General features: G+C 41.8%; 1 protein-coding gene across 8 annotated transcripts in view; it reads left to right on the forward strand.

Moving 5' to 3' along the window:
• The window catches only part of DNAJC6 (DnaJ heat shock protein family (Hsp40) member C6), a 131,332-nt gene that overhangs the window by 39,644 nt on the left and 76,281 nt on the right, over positions 1 to 15,407 (forward strand). Inside the window, exon 1 of one of the 8 annotated variants that reach the window (XM_019731703.2) lies at positions 892 to 1,454. The exons of 4 other annotated variants lie outside the window; for them this stretch is intronic. In XM_019731703.2, coding sequence (XP_019587262.2) covers positions 1,262 to 1,454 — 193 coding nt within the window. In that variant the 5' untranslated portion in view covers positions 892 to 1,261. Of the gene's footprint in view, positions 1 to 891; positions 1,455 to 9,096; positions 9,522 to 15,407 lie in introns of those variants that run through there. 3 more of the 8 variants (XM_019731694.2, XM_074334866.1, XM_074334865.1) reach the window with 3 other exon arrangements.

The raw sequence follows: 15,407 nt of genomic DNA on the forward strand, positions 1-15,407 counted from the left end.
TTGTACACATCCTTGAAAAAGGCTTCTGCACGAAAGGAGTCCTGACCCTTAAGCTTCATTACCTTTGTGATAAACTCTCCTCTGATGAGTGACTGCTTTCTTTGCCCCAAAAGTATGAAAGAAAAGGGGGGTGGAGCTAGAGAATGGAAAGAAAATCCTCATTTTACTTGCTTCCCAACCATTCCCTCAAGCCAGCTGAGTTGTTTGGTCCTTTCTCTAGGTCTCAAGGTAAATGATGTCAGATCTGAACTTGCACCTGATTCAACCTTGCTCTCCATCCATTTCCCCAATTTATTCCTTCAGCAGATAGTTACTAAACAGCCACATACTATATACTGACTAGGTCGAATGGACCCTAATTGCCTCCTAGTGTTTGAATAGCAAGCTGTTTGGTATCTCACTTAGGGACCATCATTATGGGAAATGTGCAAAACCCTGCTGTTTCTTTCTATCCTAGCATACATATAGCCTGGCTTAACTTAGGTTTTTTTTCTGTTCCATTGAGTTACAAATCAGTCCTCTAGGGTTGTAACGGTCCGGGTGGCTTTGACTTGCCGAATCGTCTAGTAAATATAATCCAAGTTATACGAAATGGGAGTGTCTGGATCTTACCAAGAGACCCCCTTGTCCCCAAAGCTTACCAGTCAGAGACACCCAGCCCCCCTTCTTCTTCACCTCACACGCTAACACACCCTCCACCCGGGTTGTAGTAGTCGCCTCCTCCTCCCACCCCGCCCCCTTTTACGCCTTCAGCCCACCTCCCCGAGAATCTCCCTTTCCTTACTCCCTCTCTTTTCTTCTCTACCCGTGGGCCAGCTGCGATTGGAGCTGCCCTGCTGCACGGCGGGGCGACGCGGCGACACCTTATAGGATTGCTTCCGGGCACTCCCCAGCCAGAGCGTGGCTGGCCGGGAGCCTGGAGCTCGGCTAGGCTGGCAGCTCCGTGGCGGCAGCGCCCCCGCCCTCTGCCCCCCTCCCTCTTGCTGTCCCTCCCTCCCTCCCCTGCGCCCCGGTGCCGAGCCGCGCTCTGCCCAGGGCGGTGGCTTCTCCCCGCCCCGTAAAGCTCCTCTACGTAAAGCTCCTCTACGGTGGCCGCTCCCTCTTTCCCTCCTCTTAGCATCATGTCGGGCACTTGATGTTTTTCCTCCCCTCCCCTTTTTTCTTTTTTTAAAATTTCTCCTTTAGCCCTTTCCACCTTCCATCTCCCTATTCGTCTCCCAGGTGGATTTTTTTTTTTTTTCCCTTTTCTCTTGGCTTGCCCATGAGCCTCCTCGGGAGCTACCGGAAAAAGACCAGCAACGATGGTTATGAATCTTTGCAGCTGGTGGACAGTAACGGGGACTTTAGTGTGGGGAGCGGCGGGGGTGGCGTCAAGCAGAGAGTGAATGTCGGGGCGGCGGGGCGGAGTCCTGCCCGGCAGCCTCAGGACCGCGCCAGCACCATGGACAGCTCAGGTAGCGCCACGGTTGGGGAGCGTCCGGCTGAACTCCGTGCGCGGGCGGACCTGCAGATACGGCCCAGTACCCAGTACGCTAGCTCGAGGCTCCCACCCCAGCCCTAGCCAGGGAGAGGCTGGGAGAGAGGCGAAGGCATCTAATACCACCAGAGAGTCGCGTCTCTAATTTCTCTATACCAGGGAGGTAGGAAACGTTAGATCAGTCCGGAGGCCCAGCGACTGTAGCGAGCGCCTCTTAATCTTCTAAGGCTGCTGAATACACCACCTGGGGGCGGGGAGGGGAGGGGAAAGTGGAGGAGGGGTGGACAGGCGAGGGGAGGAGGTGGCACCAGGCGAGACTAGGAAGTAGGGCGGGAAGAGGCAGCTGCTTTCACTACCCAGCTGGATGGGGGGGGTGGGGGGGGAGAGGTGAAGGAGTAAGTGCGTTGATTGTTTTTGAAGCCTGTGGACGATATGGATTCCAATTCTCGTAATGCTGGTGTTATTTGCAATTGTGTAGAGCTCTGCTTCTTCTCAACCCTGCTAGGGTTAATGCTGTTTCTTGAGCAGTTTTTACCTGGGATCTAGAGTCCTTTTCCGCAGTTTTTATGATTTGCACAATGAAAGTTACTCTATCTGTTGTTGGCTTTGATCTTGTTTATACTTTCACATTGAATATATTAATATTTCATAAACCTTTATATGTAAGAAAAATGGAAATACCTCTACACTTTGTATCGGGGCTTGCAACCATCTTATAAAGCATTTTAACAAGTTGGATTTCTTTCTTGAAAATGCTCTTTTAGCGATTTCCGTAGCAAAACAGTCATACACCTTGGACAAGGTGTATTATTATAACCGTTTTCTTACCTTGTCAAGGAACCAATATTCGAGGATTGTTTACATAGAGATAATTTATAATTGGAGTGGTTAGTGGTTTGTTCCACATTGATCATTTTAATACTGGACAACTGAAGACTCCGGAGGAAAGATTCATATTGGGTTGTTGGGAAGTAATGAAACAAAACTGGATTTAATTCCTGCTTTGCAAACAAATACTTGCGTCTGTAAATTGTGTAATGGCTCTCCCTGGGCTACCATTTTCTATTTCCCTCATCCCATAAGTGAGGTGACATATTGCCCACAGATGTTCAAGTATCCTGGCCTGAAAACGAATGTTACCCATAGAGCTCGTAGTGAAGTTAAGTAAGGTATTGGTGAGATGTTCTCGCAGGACCATTTTAAATTACAACTAAAATGTGACTGATGGCTTCAAGGGTCTTGGTATTGAGGTTGTACATTGCTATTTAATTTATGTTTTTCCAAATCTGTGATATAGCAAAGTTCAAACCATCTTTTGACTAGATGTGATCTCCTTTAAATCTTAAACAAAGATTCATGTACTCCAAATGATGACACTGGAATCCTTTCTGGAACATAGTAGGCATGTAAACAAATAAACGAACAGTTTCCAAATGAGTGTGGAGAAGCCCACTTCAGGGAAATGAAAGAAATATGAAAATTTTTGTATTTTCATCTTTCCTAGAGATTTTCTTTTTAAGAATTGGAGTTTGTTTTTAAAGTATGTCATATTCTAGAATAAATTCAGCACGTATTTCCAGAGCTTGTGTGCTGAGCTCTGTGCTAAGTAAGCACTGTGGGGAACTGCCCTCTAGGGGGCAGTCACTTAATAGGGGCAGTAACTCAAACACAGGGCAGCCTGTGGTAAATCTGGAGTTTTGAGGATTCTTTTTTCCCCCACTACATCAGAGATTTTCCAATAGGTTTAGAGGAGAAGAGTGAATTGCCTTGATAAACTGTTGTAATGGGAAATCATTTTTTTGTTAAGAATATTATCTCTAAATCCTTATTATTAGGAGTTGAATCTTCAACTCGATCAAACTAGAACTATATGAAATGGTTGCAGGGTCCCGTCCCTCACTCCCCACTTAGGGGAATGATGTGGCTTTGTTGTGGCAGTACTGTGTATCTTATGACAATTTTGATGCATATTTACCATTGAGAATGCAGTTTGGGAGGATGCTGTTTGGTTTGGATAAGGGATTGGGTCCTGAGAGTGGGTTTCTTTTAGTGGGTAGCAAGTTTCATTTACTAGTGCAACTATATCTGTCCTGTGTAATTATAGTTCTTCCAAGATCCTGAAAGAGCGGCTTTGTGTAGTGTAAACATATCTGTTTCTTTAAGATATTTAATTAAACTCATGGATCATTTCTAAAGCAGCAGTAATCTGCCCATTCATTCTATTGATCGTGCTGTGATATCCTGGTTAGGATAGGTGGTTCATGGGGCTTTTGTTCTAACAGAAATGTTTATGAATGGAGAGAACGTGTCGGGGTACCACTAGAGAATTTAAAGTTTAGTCTTAACAATACCTTACACGTGCACAGTTATTTATAATAGACAGAACAGTTGGACACTAATCTTATTTCCTTTCCCCAGAATTCTGTTAGATAGGGTAAGTCGCATGTGTCGGTGGCCAGGGATTTGGGATCAAACCTCTGCACTATTGTTACTAGTTGTAAAACCTAGAAAATGTTTAAGCCTATTCCCCATTATAAAAGGAGACTCATAACAAAGCTTTATTTAGTGTGAGGCTTAAAACAACAGGAGAAGATATTTGCAATTTTTCTTCCCTTTGTTATCGGTACTGTTCCAATCGGATGAAGAAACATATTCTTAGAGATGGCAGGAGACTTGTTCAAGATAAAATAGCTACTTAGTGACATCAAGATTCAGGTTTGTGATTCTAAGGTCTAAGGGTATCCCCATTGAACTAAACTGTCTTTATCTCTATAGGCATAATATCAACTGATTGTTGAAATGGAAACAATATTATCTACTTTGATTTTCCCCTCTGTTATTAGATGAAAGAGCGACAGATGTTCAGAGAAGTGTAATGATTTTTAAGTCAACAGACTTTCAAGTGGTAGATGCCAAAGCAGCTCCCTGGGTGGATGTGTCTTGCAGAGCTCTCTACCTGCTCTGGCTCACTTTCTCTTCATTTGAATTATTTGCTAGAAAAGAGTGTCATTCAAAGGTCATCCTCTCATATCCCAAATGGCACTGCAGCTATCCCAATTCATTAGCTCAGAAATCCTGTATTTCTCTTGTGTGCATTTCATCTTCCATGGAAAGTAGAATCCACAAAAGCATCACTCCCAGTCTTGAGTCACGAAAGCGTTCCAACATGAGGCTTTACTTACCAAGTTCATGATGACAAGCCACAAAACAGCAGTCCAATTAAGAATGTAAGGATAATGAAGAATGCTAAAATACTTGCCTGTTTAGTATGAATCTGATTGCAAACAAAAATTAGCTTCAACAAATACTATTCTGGATAGTGTTTAAACCCAGCACCCACATTATGTAATCTTTATTTGGGTAACATCATGCATCATTGACGTATTATCAGCATATAGGTACTGATATTACTTCCTTAGGAATACCGGCTCACTTAAGGGTCTTGTTGGCAGGCAACAATGGTTGAAGGCAAAGTTGATTTATCTAACTGATTTAATGTATGGCTAACCTTTGAATGTTTCTGGATAACCGTTTAATGATGCACCTCTCAAATTTCAAGTGCTTGGTGACTGCCAGGTTTTATAGACTTAGAAGGGGAATCCTTTGGACCAAGTCTCTGAAAGATGGCCACGTAGGCTATGATCTACACCTTCTGTGATGGAGCTGTCCCTGCCTTCTGAGGCAGTGACTTTGGACTGTTTTCGTTGGCACAGAGCTCTTCCTTTTATTTAGGCAAAAATCAGCCTTTCAGCTCTCTAGATACAAAATAAAATCAAGTTGTTTTTTTTTACCACATGGCAACCTTTTGAAAATGAAACAAGAGGTCATGTTTCTCCTCTTAATCCAATTCTCTTCTCTTCTAGGCTAATCAAGCCTAGGTTCTTCAGCTTTCTTTTTTTTCCTTCACATAAATTGGTTTCCATATAATTATCCTAAGCCTTCAGAATAATTTGTTTCTTTAACTTTATGTAACGAGGTTTGTAAATCAATTTTTATTATAAGAGTTTTCCATGCTCTTGATTAAAAAAGAAATAAAAATTACAGAAAGGAATAAAACGAAAAATATAAAAACATACCTTCTTCCCTCCCTGATTCTTTAGGCCCTTGCCTCAAAGGTACCGTATTTTGCCATGTATAATGCACACCCACGTGTTTGGCCCAAACTTTCAGGGAAAAAAATCTTTTGTTTTAATTTTTTTAATTGAAATTTTTATTTGTGTACATTTATGTACTTGTTTTTTGTATTATAAAGGAATTTTAGCATTTGTTTTTTAGCATAGTATGGTACAAGAAATTTTATATAACAAATAATTACAAAACACAAGAATAGATACAAGGTACAAGAAATTTTATGGACCGGTAACAAATTTACCATATTTATGCATCATAGAAGGCCAAGAGCTCTTTGTTGTTGCAAGTTCATCCTAAGTTCAGCAAAACTGATTATCATTATCCCAGGGTATTATTTTGCATACAGATATCGTTACTGATTTCTAGAGTTACACTTTTAACTCATAAGCATAAATACAAGAATTAAAAACATTTATATAGATATGGAATTAGTACTACCCATCTATAATGCACATCCTTATTTTTCCCTCACAAATTTGGGCCAAAAAGTGCCCATTTAATAATATGGCAAAATATGGTGACCCCTATTGAAAGTGAAAATGTATGTAAATACATATGCACCATATTTTCCCCAAAATAAGACCTAGCCGGACAATCAGCTCTAATGCGTCTTTTGGAGCAAAAATTAATATAAGACCCAGTCTTATATTATATTATGTTACATTATATTACATTATATTAGTGGTAGTTCCTTTCCTCTTGTGGTTGAATAAACCAGGCACAGAGAGGTTAAGCAATTTGCCTCAGATTACACAGGCTCTACTCATTCTTTATTGAGTAAAATGCCATAAAAAGTGCCCATAAGATTGCAAGTGAAGAATTTAGTGAACGTTTCTATTTGTTTCTTTCCCTGAGGAAAGGAGAAATAGGAGTGTCCGAGATAACTGAAATGAGTGCAGTTGTTTTTCATTTTGAATCTTGTGCCAATAAGACAGATATCTCTCCGGATTTAAACATAGCATAAAGAACTTAAAAATACTGGAACTGAGGAAGATAGAGGAAAATCAGTATTGAATAAGACTGATTAAATTCTGATATGACACTGAGAGTACAATATAATAATGCAGCTTTATAAATTTATAGAATGATATCTTCAGTAAAAATGAGTCTTCACTGCTCTCAGGGTAAAGTCCAGAGTATTCTTAACTGGACATCAGAAGCCCATCCTGGTACCTCTGCCAGCGAGCCCAACAGAATTTCTTATCCTTTCTTCACTGGTAGGGTCCCCCTCCCTTCACTGTCTCTCTAAGCTTTTGGAAATACTGTTCCCTCAGCTTAGGGCAGCTTTCCTCATAGCCATCTAGATGTCCACTTTTCTAAGTTATCTCCTATTCATTCTTCAGGACTTGGTTTCATTAGCCTTAAACCCTATAGGCTGCCTATGAGATGGCTGTTCTCCACGCCCCTCCAGCAGCCTGTACGTCCCTGTCATAGCTTGTCATCACATTCAGTTGTGATAATGTTGCCTGGCCTGTGTCTCCCTCTAGACTGGAAGTAAAGTTCAGACAGCTGTGTCTTATTCACCTTTGTATTCTTGTCACTGTTTGGCATTTATTTAAATACTCATTGAAGAAATGAAAGCATGAACAGATTTTGAATTTTAAAAAGGGCATTTATAATGAAATACGTCCATCCAAATCTAAAAATAATCGTACAGCTAGATTTTAACAGAAATGAGGCCAGACTTGAAAGAAATGAAACTATTGCCCAAAAGGTAGGCCAGTTCAATAACGAGCATGTTTTGTATGCAAGGACAATAGAGGGGAGACAGAGAGGATTTAATACATGGCCCCAGGCCCCCAAGAGTTTTCTAATGTGGAAATGTAAAGAAATAATTATCTCACCAAAAGACTGCTCTCTTGAACAAAAAATGCAATCTATTGTATAATTTATCATCTAGGTAACTTTTTTGAGCAGAAATAATGAAACCAAAACAGAAAACAAACCATTAAATGTACACATTTTTTTTTTCTAACGGACTAATAATAGATGACTTTTGTCCGTAGATTTCTTCATTATTATCACAAGATTTGACTCTTAGCGATTTTCAGGTTTAATATAAAAAGTTATGTATCACCTTTGGCTTTCTGCAGTTATATGTAAGTTTTATGGTGACTTACTGCTTTTTGTAACCTGCACTCACCATTTTGAACTCTTTCTGGAAAGAATCTATCATTTTGAGGTGAATTGAAGAATCCTGGAGCTTATATTGAACATTTCCTTGTTTGTGAAACTTGTAACTCAGGAATAAACTAAATTACAGTTACTGTATGTTGAACAACATCTCTTGAAATTTACTTGGAAGCTTTTGACAGAACAGCTTAGTTAGTCTGAGGAATGAGTCCTTCATGGTCCAAAGAATTAGAAAATTTCATGACATGTGCCAAGAGGTCTGGCAGTTTCTACTACCTTTAATTGCTTTACCTGACATGTCACAGGCCACAGTCTAGATTCAAAAAACGTTTTCATTTCAACAATGCATCAAAGTATAATTTTAAAAGATACTAGGGATGGAAGTTAAAATTCAGCCGTGCGTGGTGTTAACAATGCAGATAACCCCACCAAGGAAGCAATCAGATGACCCAGTGCCTTCTGTGCAGTGTTGGGTTTGCATGTACAGAAAGTAATGACTATTGGTGTATTGCACAGTAGCACTCTATTTGGTGTCTGGTGAGTTTGTTTGGCATATGTTCTAAGCCACTTCCTGATGTTAGAAATGTTACGCTGTGAAAGAAGTGCACGTTAGAATTGGTTATATTTGGCAAACGCCGGGGTGGATAAGTGGGATAACAATAGACATGTAAAGTGGTGTGGGGGTGCAGAAGAAGGAGCCATGATTTCACCTGGAAGGACTAGGGACGGCCACAGTGGAAAGTGATGTTTGAGCCAGAAGTCAGTAGGTGGAGAAGGAAAGGAAAATTGTTTGGGGCTGGGGGCTGAGGCACCGTGACATTATCGTGCATGGTGTGTTGACAGAACTGCATTTAGGCCTAGAAGCTGGAGATCATATGGGTGGGAAGTGCTGTAGTGGATGGCACTGGGCAGAGAGATAGAACCCAGATCGGCGCGAGCCTGCTGAGGAGGTTAGACTGTATTCTGTAGACAGTGGGAGGGTGCTGAAGATTTGGGGGTAGGGGGAGGTGAGGCAGGGCTGACTTATCCAACAGGAATAGTGCCTAGGGACCCCAATAATTTTAAGACCCACCAAAATGTTTTAAAATTTCTTTTAAAAAAACAGAATTTAAAAAATGAGTATAACAGTTAGGGATTCACCTTTATACAAATGGAACCAAAATACACAATTTTTTTTTTTTTTTTTTTTAATGGGGGAATGGGCTCTCCAAGGCAGGAGAAGAGGGAGTATTTCCAGTCTTGGCTAAAAGTGGGAAATGTGACCAACTGTTTTCTATGCTGCAAATGTACCACGAGCATACTTGTGGAAGGGCCAGATATACTGTTAGCTTGGCACACGGTTTCACTAAGCTTTCAGCTCTTTGGTAGGCTGCCCTTTATTAGGCTGTGCAGCTCTTCAGGGGAGTGCTGTGGAAAGGGTGGGAGGCAGGAGCAGGGCCTGTGCTTGCCCGTGGGAGGAGAAAGGTAATCAGTGGAAATGCTAGAACTGAAGCTCTATGGCGCTGGGCTGAGTCCAGGCCTGAGGCTGGAGGCCAGGATGGTATAAGGTAGCCAGCCTGCCCTTACGCCCATGCTCGCTGCGTGAGGCTCTGTGTCCCTGCCTGATGATGGAGGCACAGGAAGAAAGCTCGGCCACTGGAGAAATTTGGAAGATGATTACTGATGCAAGAATTCTCGGTCTCTATGGAAACAGACAAGTGCCTGAAAAAATACCCTGACCCCAGGACTGCCTCGTACCAGCATTTGGACACTTGAGCATTGAAACAAAAATCTTAGCAGGGTAACAGTCCTTATTTCTCCCTGCCCCTTATTCTTTTTTCGCTTTCTCCTTCTATGGCCTCCTTTCCTCTTTTCTGTCTTCCTCCTCTATCTCCTTCCCCTTCATCTTCAACTTCCTTGTCCTTCCTTCCCTTCCTTTGTCTGTGCTACCCTCTTTGCCCTTTCCTGTGTGGGTCCTGTGTGCCCTCCTCCCCTGCCAGTGAGTCACCCTGTGGGGGAGATTTGGAGCTCCATGCCAGGAAGGTACGTGGATGACTGTAGTTTTGGGGGTTGTGTGGGGGCGTGTGTAGAACTTAGATCCCAGCTTACTGCACGGGGTCCAGTAGGTGTGAACACAGGTGTCACTTTCCAATTTGGGTAACCGTATCTAACCTACCTAAAATTTCACTTACTGTTACTATTAGCCAAGTGTTCCACACTGACTCGATGGTGAGGGGTTTCACAAGTCTCCATCCTAGAGGTGGCTGTGTTTCATTCCGGCGAAGGCAAGAATTTTACTTACTAATTCACAACTGGGGAGTGCAAGATAAAGCTTGCCATTTTCCCCTTCCTGTCTCCCTTGCCTCACCCCTGCAGGAGAGCAGATCTTTTCTCTTCTCCTTCCCTCTTGCTGAAGCCTCGATAAATTCCTCTGTTTTCAACACTGCCATGTCCAATTTTTGGATACTGTTGAACAGTGGGGGTATTAAGAAATCATGAGTCAAAAACCCCAGATATCAGCTCTGGCTTTGTCATTTACCAATTGTGACCTTGGGCCAGTAATTCAAATGAGAAAAATCATACTGACCCTGCCGGTTTCACAAGCTAGGTGAAATGTGAGAATGTAGATGAGAGCACTTTGCTGTGAATAACTCTATTCTCTCATTTCACAAATGCCTCTTCACCACCTACTATGTGCTGGCACTGTTCAAGGTACAGGGATGCAGTGGAGGACGACACAGATAAGACCTCAGCACCTACGAGCTTATATTATACCGTGTTTCCCCGAAAATAAGACCTAACTGGAAAATAAGTCCTAGCATGATTTTTCAGGGTGACATCCCCTGAACATAAGCCCTCATGCGTCTTTTGGAGCACAAATTAATATAAGACCCGGTCTTATTTTCGGGAAACACGGTAGTGCAGAAGACATGGCATAAACCAGTAAACAAAGATAAAGGATTCTATGCCATGCTAAATGCTACGAGGGGCTAGAGTAAGGAGAGAATAATTCAGGGTCCTGCAGGGAGGAGGGAGGCCCATTTTATAGACTATGATCAGGAAAGCTTTTTCTGAGGAGGTAACATTTGAGCTGACACTTGAAGAAGCAGAAGCAGACAGAAAACATTAAAAAAGAAAAGAGCTGGGAGTAGAGCAAGCACTTCAAATACTAGGTCCAATAAGTGAAAAGACCTGGAAGAGGGAGAAAGCTTTCCCGAAAGGAGTAGAGAACTGGTGTACCCGGCACTTAGGAAGCCAGGAGGGAATGACAACAAAGGAAGTCTGAGTTGTGTTTTTAAGAGACTATGTTGGCTGTTTGCGTTGAGAAAGAATTTGAGGTAGCTTCACAGGTATTGGCAGGTTGTAGGCAGGATTTATATAGCACAGGTGAGGTTAGCAACTGTACTGCTCAGCATTAATGGTCAGCCTGCCCCTTCCAGCCCCCCAGAGTTCAAGTGAACTAACATTTTCACAGGTGCTTTTTAATATGCTATGATATTTAGTTCTTACAATTATCCAGTAAAATACGTGGCATCAGCAAAATGTTTTAGACAGAAGAAGCTCTGTTAAGTTCAGTGAGCTGATAACACAGCTCAGGCTGCAGCATGGCCCAGGTCTCCTGACATACTGGAGAGGGACAGAGATTGCAAAGGAGGAGAGCTGAGATCTTGGGCTCCCTGTGGCTAAGATGTATCGATCACTTTAGGAGGAGACGAGCTGGAGGGACAGAACAGGAAAAATTGGGTTTTAACTGCTAGGGTAATTAGCTTAGGTTGCCTCGAAAAGTATAGCAGGATTCCACTTTAATTATTGGTCTGAAAGTCCAGCCGTTAATTCCCGTCACAGGGTAGGAGCTGGCTCTGTCTCTTAGTGTGCCAGGAAAGAACTGTCTCCTTTATGCCTCTTACTGGCACACAGAGCCTGGGAGCCTTTCACACACTATCTTGTTTTGTGAGCATTTGCAGTTGTAACAGAAGACAGTTGTATTTCGTATGTTGCTTTGTTTTCAAGCCATTGCATAAGAGCTGGCCTTCTTGTATCTTAAAAACCCCAAACAAAACCAAAGCAAACAAAACCAAACCCTGTTTTTGCTTATAGCTGTGATACATATTCATGAGAATAAAAAGCACACACAAAAAGAACCAAATTCAGAGAGTGGTATAAAAATGAAAATAAACGTCCACTTCCTTTCTCTGCAGCTTTTATCCTACTCTCTACATATAATTAATATTAATGGTTTCTTGTATATACTTACAGAATTTTCTGTGCATGTGCAAGCTTATACACCACCACATAGACCAAGCAGAGTCATGTACACCACATAATGCTATCCACCCATTCATATGTAATGTGTGACTGTATGTCCGGGAAGCCTTCTATGCGTGCTGTTCCATAACTTGGTTTTTACTTAACACTGTGTCTTAGGTAACTGTCTACATTCGTACCCAGAGATGGACCTCTTTTTCTCTAATGACTGCTTTGCATTTCACTGTCCCAGTTCCTCCATCGATAAGTAGTAAATATCTTTAAACACGTATTTGTGTAAATTGTATATGTGGTACACCCGTGGGATAAATTCTTAGATGTGGAGTTGCTAGGGGAATGAGCATATGCACCGCACATTAGGTCTTGCCAGATTGCTGTTCTAGAACCTGTAACAACCTAAGTTTCTACTGTCAGGGTATGAGACTGCTTGTTTTCCCACATACTTGCCAAAGCTGAGTGTTACCCAACTTTTTTATTTTTGGCAGTCTCATGTGTGAGAAATAGTGATCGTTGTTTGTTTAAAACTGGCATTAAATGTTGATACTTCTATGAATTATTTTTGTTGTTGGAAATGGGTTCTAATTATTTTTTTAATTACATAGGTAATTACATATTTAGGACGATTTAGAAAATGCAGAAAAACACAAAGGACAATAAAAGTAACTGATAAACTTGTTTTCCATGGATGACCATTGTTAACATTTTAGAGTATATCCTTTTGTCTCTTATCTATAAGTAGAGTATGAATGAAAAAGATTTCCTGTTGTCTTCTTGGCTTTCCATTGATTGTGGCTACTATTCTTCTTGTGGAGTAAAGCACTGGAGTTGGGGCTAGTGATTGTTCTAGATTCGAGTTTTGGTATCACTGACTAGCACTGTAACCTTGGGTAAGTCATTAGCCCTTTGAGCCCCACTGTAAAACAGATAATGCCTATCTCATCATATTGTTAGGACCATCAAAGGGGATAAGGTATAGAAAAATGCCTGGTGCATTCCCTGCCCTAGAGTAGATGCTTGATATGTGTTGGCTGTATCAAGGGGTTGAAGCTAAGTGAGGATATTTTATTAAGTCGGGAATATTTTATTATCCTGGGGTTTCTTCCAAGTAGATCATTTTACTCTCTTCGTTTTACAAGGTTCTGAGCATTTCCTTCGTTATAGTCGTTCTGGGATTGTTTATAAGCTTTAAGGCAACTTGTAGTCACAAGGAGTCTTCATAGCTGTGTAGGATATTTATCACCAGAACTCTCAGTTGAGGCAGTCAGCAGGCTTGGTACATACTCAGGACAGGCCAGTTTAAGGGGAGTTTTGAGGGCAGAGGATGAAACAGGAATTTTCCAAGGATGAAAGGAAACTAGCCTTTATGTTCTAAGAATGATTAGCCATTAATGTGTTTGTCTGTAGCTTTATTTATTTTCCCCAGTGCTTCTGCAAAAGCTAGTTCATGGAAAGCAGTGGTTCTCAGTGATGGACTGTTTTATGCAGCCCCCCCAACCCCTGACATTTGATAATGCCTGGAGACATTTTAGATGGTGGGGTTGTTACTGACATCTAGTCGATAGAGGCCAGGGTGCTTTTAAACACCCTACAATGCACAAGACAGTTCCACACAATAAAGAATCATCTGGCCCAGAATGTCAACAGTGAGAAGGTTGGGAAGCCCTGATATAAAAGGAGTGAATATATTGATTATGCGTTGAAGGCAGCAAACATGGTAAAGTATGGGTCCATGGTCTATGAAACTGGTGTTGCTGACCAGAGCTACAAATTGAATGGTACCTAAGAGGAATTTCTTTCTGGTTGAAAGAAGGTGCTTTGCTCTTCAGGGATAAAATGGTTCTTGTTTGGCTAAAATCACTACCTGGAGACAGCCAAAGTCCTAGAAAGGTCAAGTTCATGTCTCAGTGTCCATGGAGTCCAAGATAGACCAGCTTTGTTTATTCACACATTTATTCATTCAGCAAGCACTGTAAGTGACTACCTGCCCAAGTACTGTGCTGTGAGATCAAAAACAAAAAAACAAACAAACAAAAAAGCCATTGTATTCACCCCAGAGGAGCCAGATGTTAGAAGACCGAGGAACACTGTGTTAGAAGACAGTGTTATTGTGGTTAAGAACTCAGATCTGGATCTGTGTTTGTTGGCCTCAAATCCCGCCTCTGCCACTTGTAATGTACAGTGGTACTTCGGTTTTCGAACGTAATCCACGAGCTCTGAAACAGCTAGGCCTCAGGATCTTGCACTCAGCAGAAACCGTGTGACATATTCGACTTCTGAGTCATGTTCAAAAACTGAAGCATTTACTTCCGGTTTACGGCATTCATAAACTAAAATGTTCGTCAACAGATGTTCAAAAAGCGAGGTACTACTGTATGTGATTTGGGTCCTCGTTTTAGGATGAGGTAAAGAATATCTAGTTTACGTGATTGTTGTGATGATTAAAATGTTGACAGACATAGAGTGTTTCGAACAGTGTCTAGCTCAATAACATTTTAGTTGCTTTTGTTATTTTTATTTCACTCCTGTTACTGGAATCTTGGAGCTTTATGGATTATCTAATTTAGAGTTTTCAAATTTGATTAGTACTAGATTTCTGAATAAAAGCCTTACCCAGACTGACAATATATGAAATGCATGAAAACAGAAACAACTCTGGTTAAAGTAAGCGGGGGAGGCTGGACACTGCTTTCTTGGACGACTCCCCTCTCTATCCCCAAAGGTGGTTTCTCGTGCATAACTGCAGACCCTGGGGCTGGGTAGGAGCCAGTTTGACAACCGCTGATCTCATCCAGTCCATTCATTTTAAGGGTAAGGGCCCTGAGGCCTAGAGAGAGGAATTTACAGGGAGGATAAGGCAAATACGTGAGTAACATGTGCATGTGTCAAACGATGCCGTACGCAGGAGTTCAGAGACGGCAGAGACAGACATTTCCTTGGTTAGGTTGTATTTAGGGCTGGTTGGGAAGGATGAGTAAAATTTGAGCATTTCAGATAAAATTGGAAAAAAATATTTTCAGAAGAAGAAATACAATGATCAAGGGAAGGAGGAAAAAGCATTGGAGACTTTACCCATGTCTTCGTAAATTATCTTTGGTTGCACATAGTAAAAGCCTATTTTAGAAGACCTTAACTGAAAACCAAAGGAAAGGAGTTGTTACAAAGTGACAGGGTGTCTTCTGGGTTCCAGGATCGGAGAGGTGAACCTGGTCTCCTTTGGGCCTGGAACTCGAGAGCTGAAAGCCAGCCCGCCTCTCTCTAGTGCATCATGGTTCTTGTTTTGTTCTCTTCTGCGCGTTTGCTTCATCCTTTATTCTCTCTCTGCACAGCTTTCTTGTTGTCTCTGTGCACATGGCTTCCCCGGGGTTCCCAAGGTCACATGTCACTCATTCCAGCAATTGGTCTTCACTGATCCTCTGTCTCC

Source organism: Rhinolophus sinicus, linkage group LG06 (assembly GCF_036562045.2).
Source record: "Rhinolophus sinicus isolate RSC01 linkage group LG06, ASM3656204v1, whole genome shotgun sequence".
Lineage (NCBI taxonomy): Eukaryota > Metazoa > Chordata > Mammalia > Chiroptera > Rhinolophidae > Rhinolophus > Rhinolophus sinicus.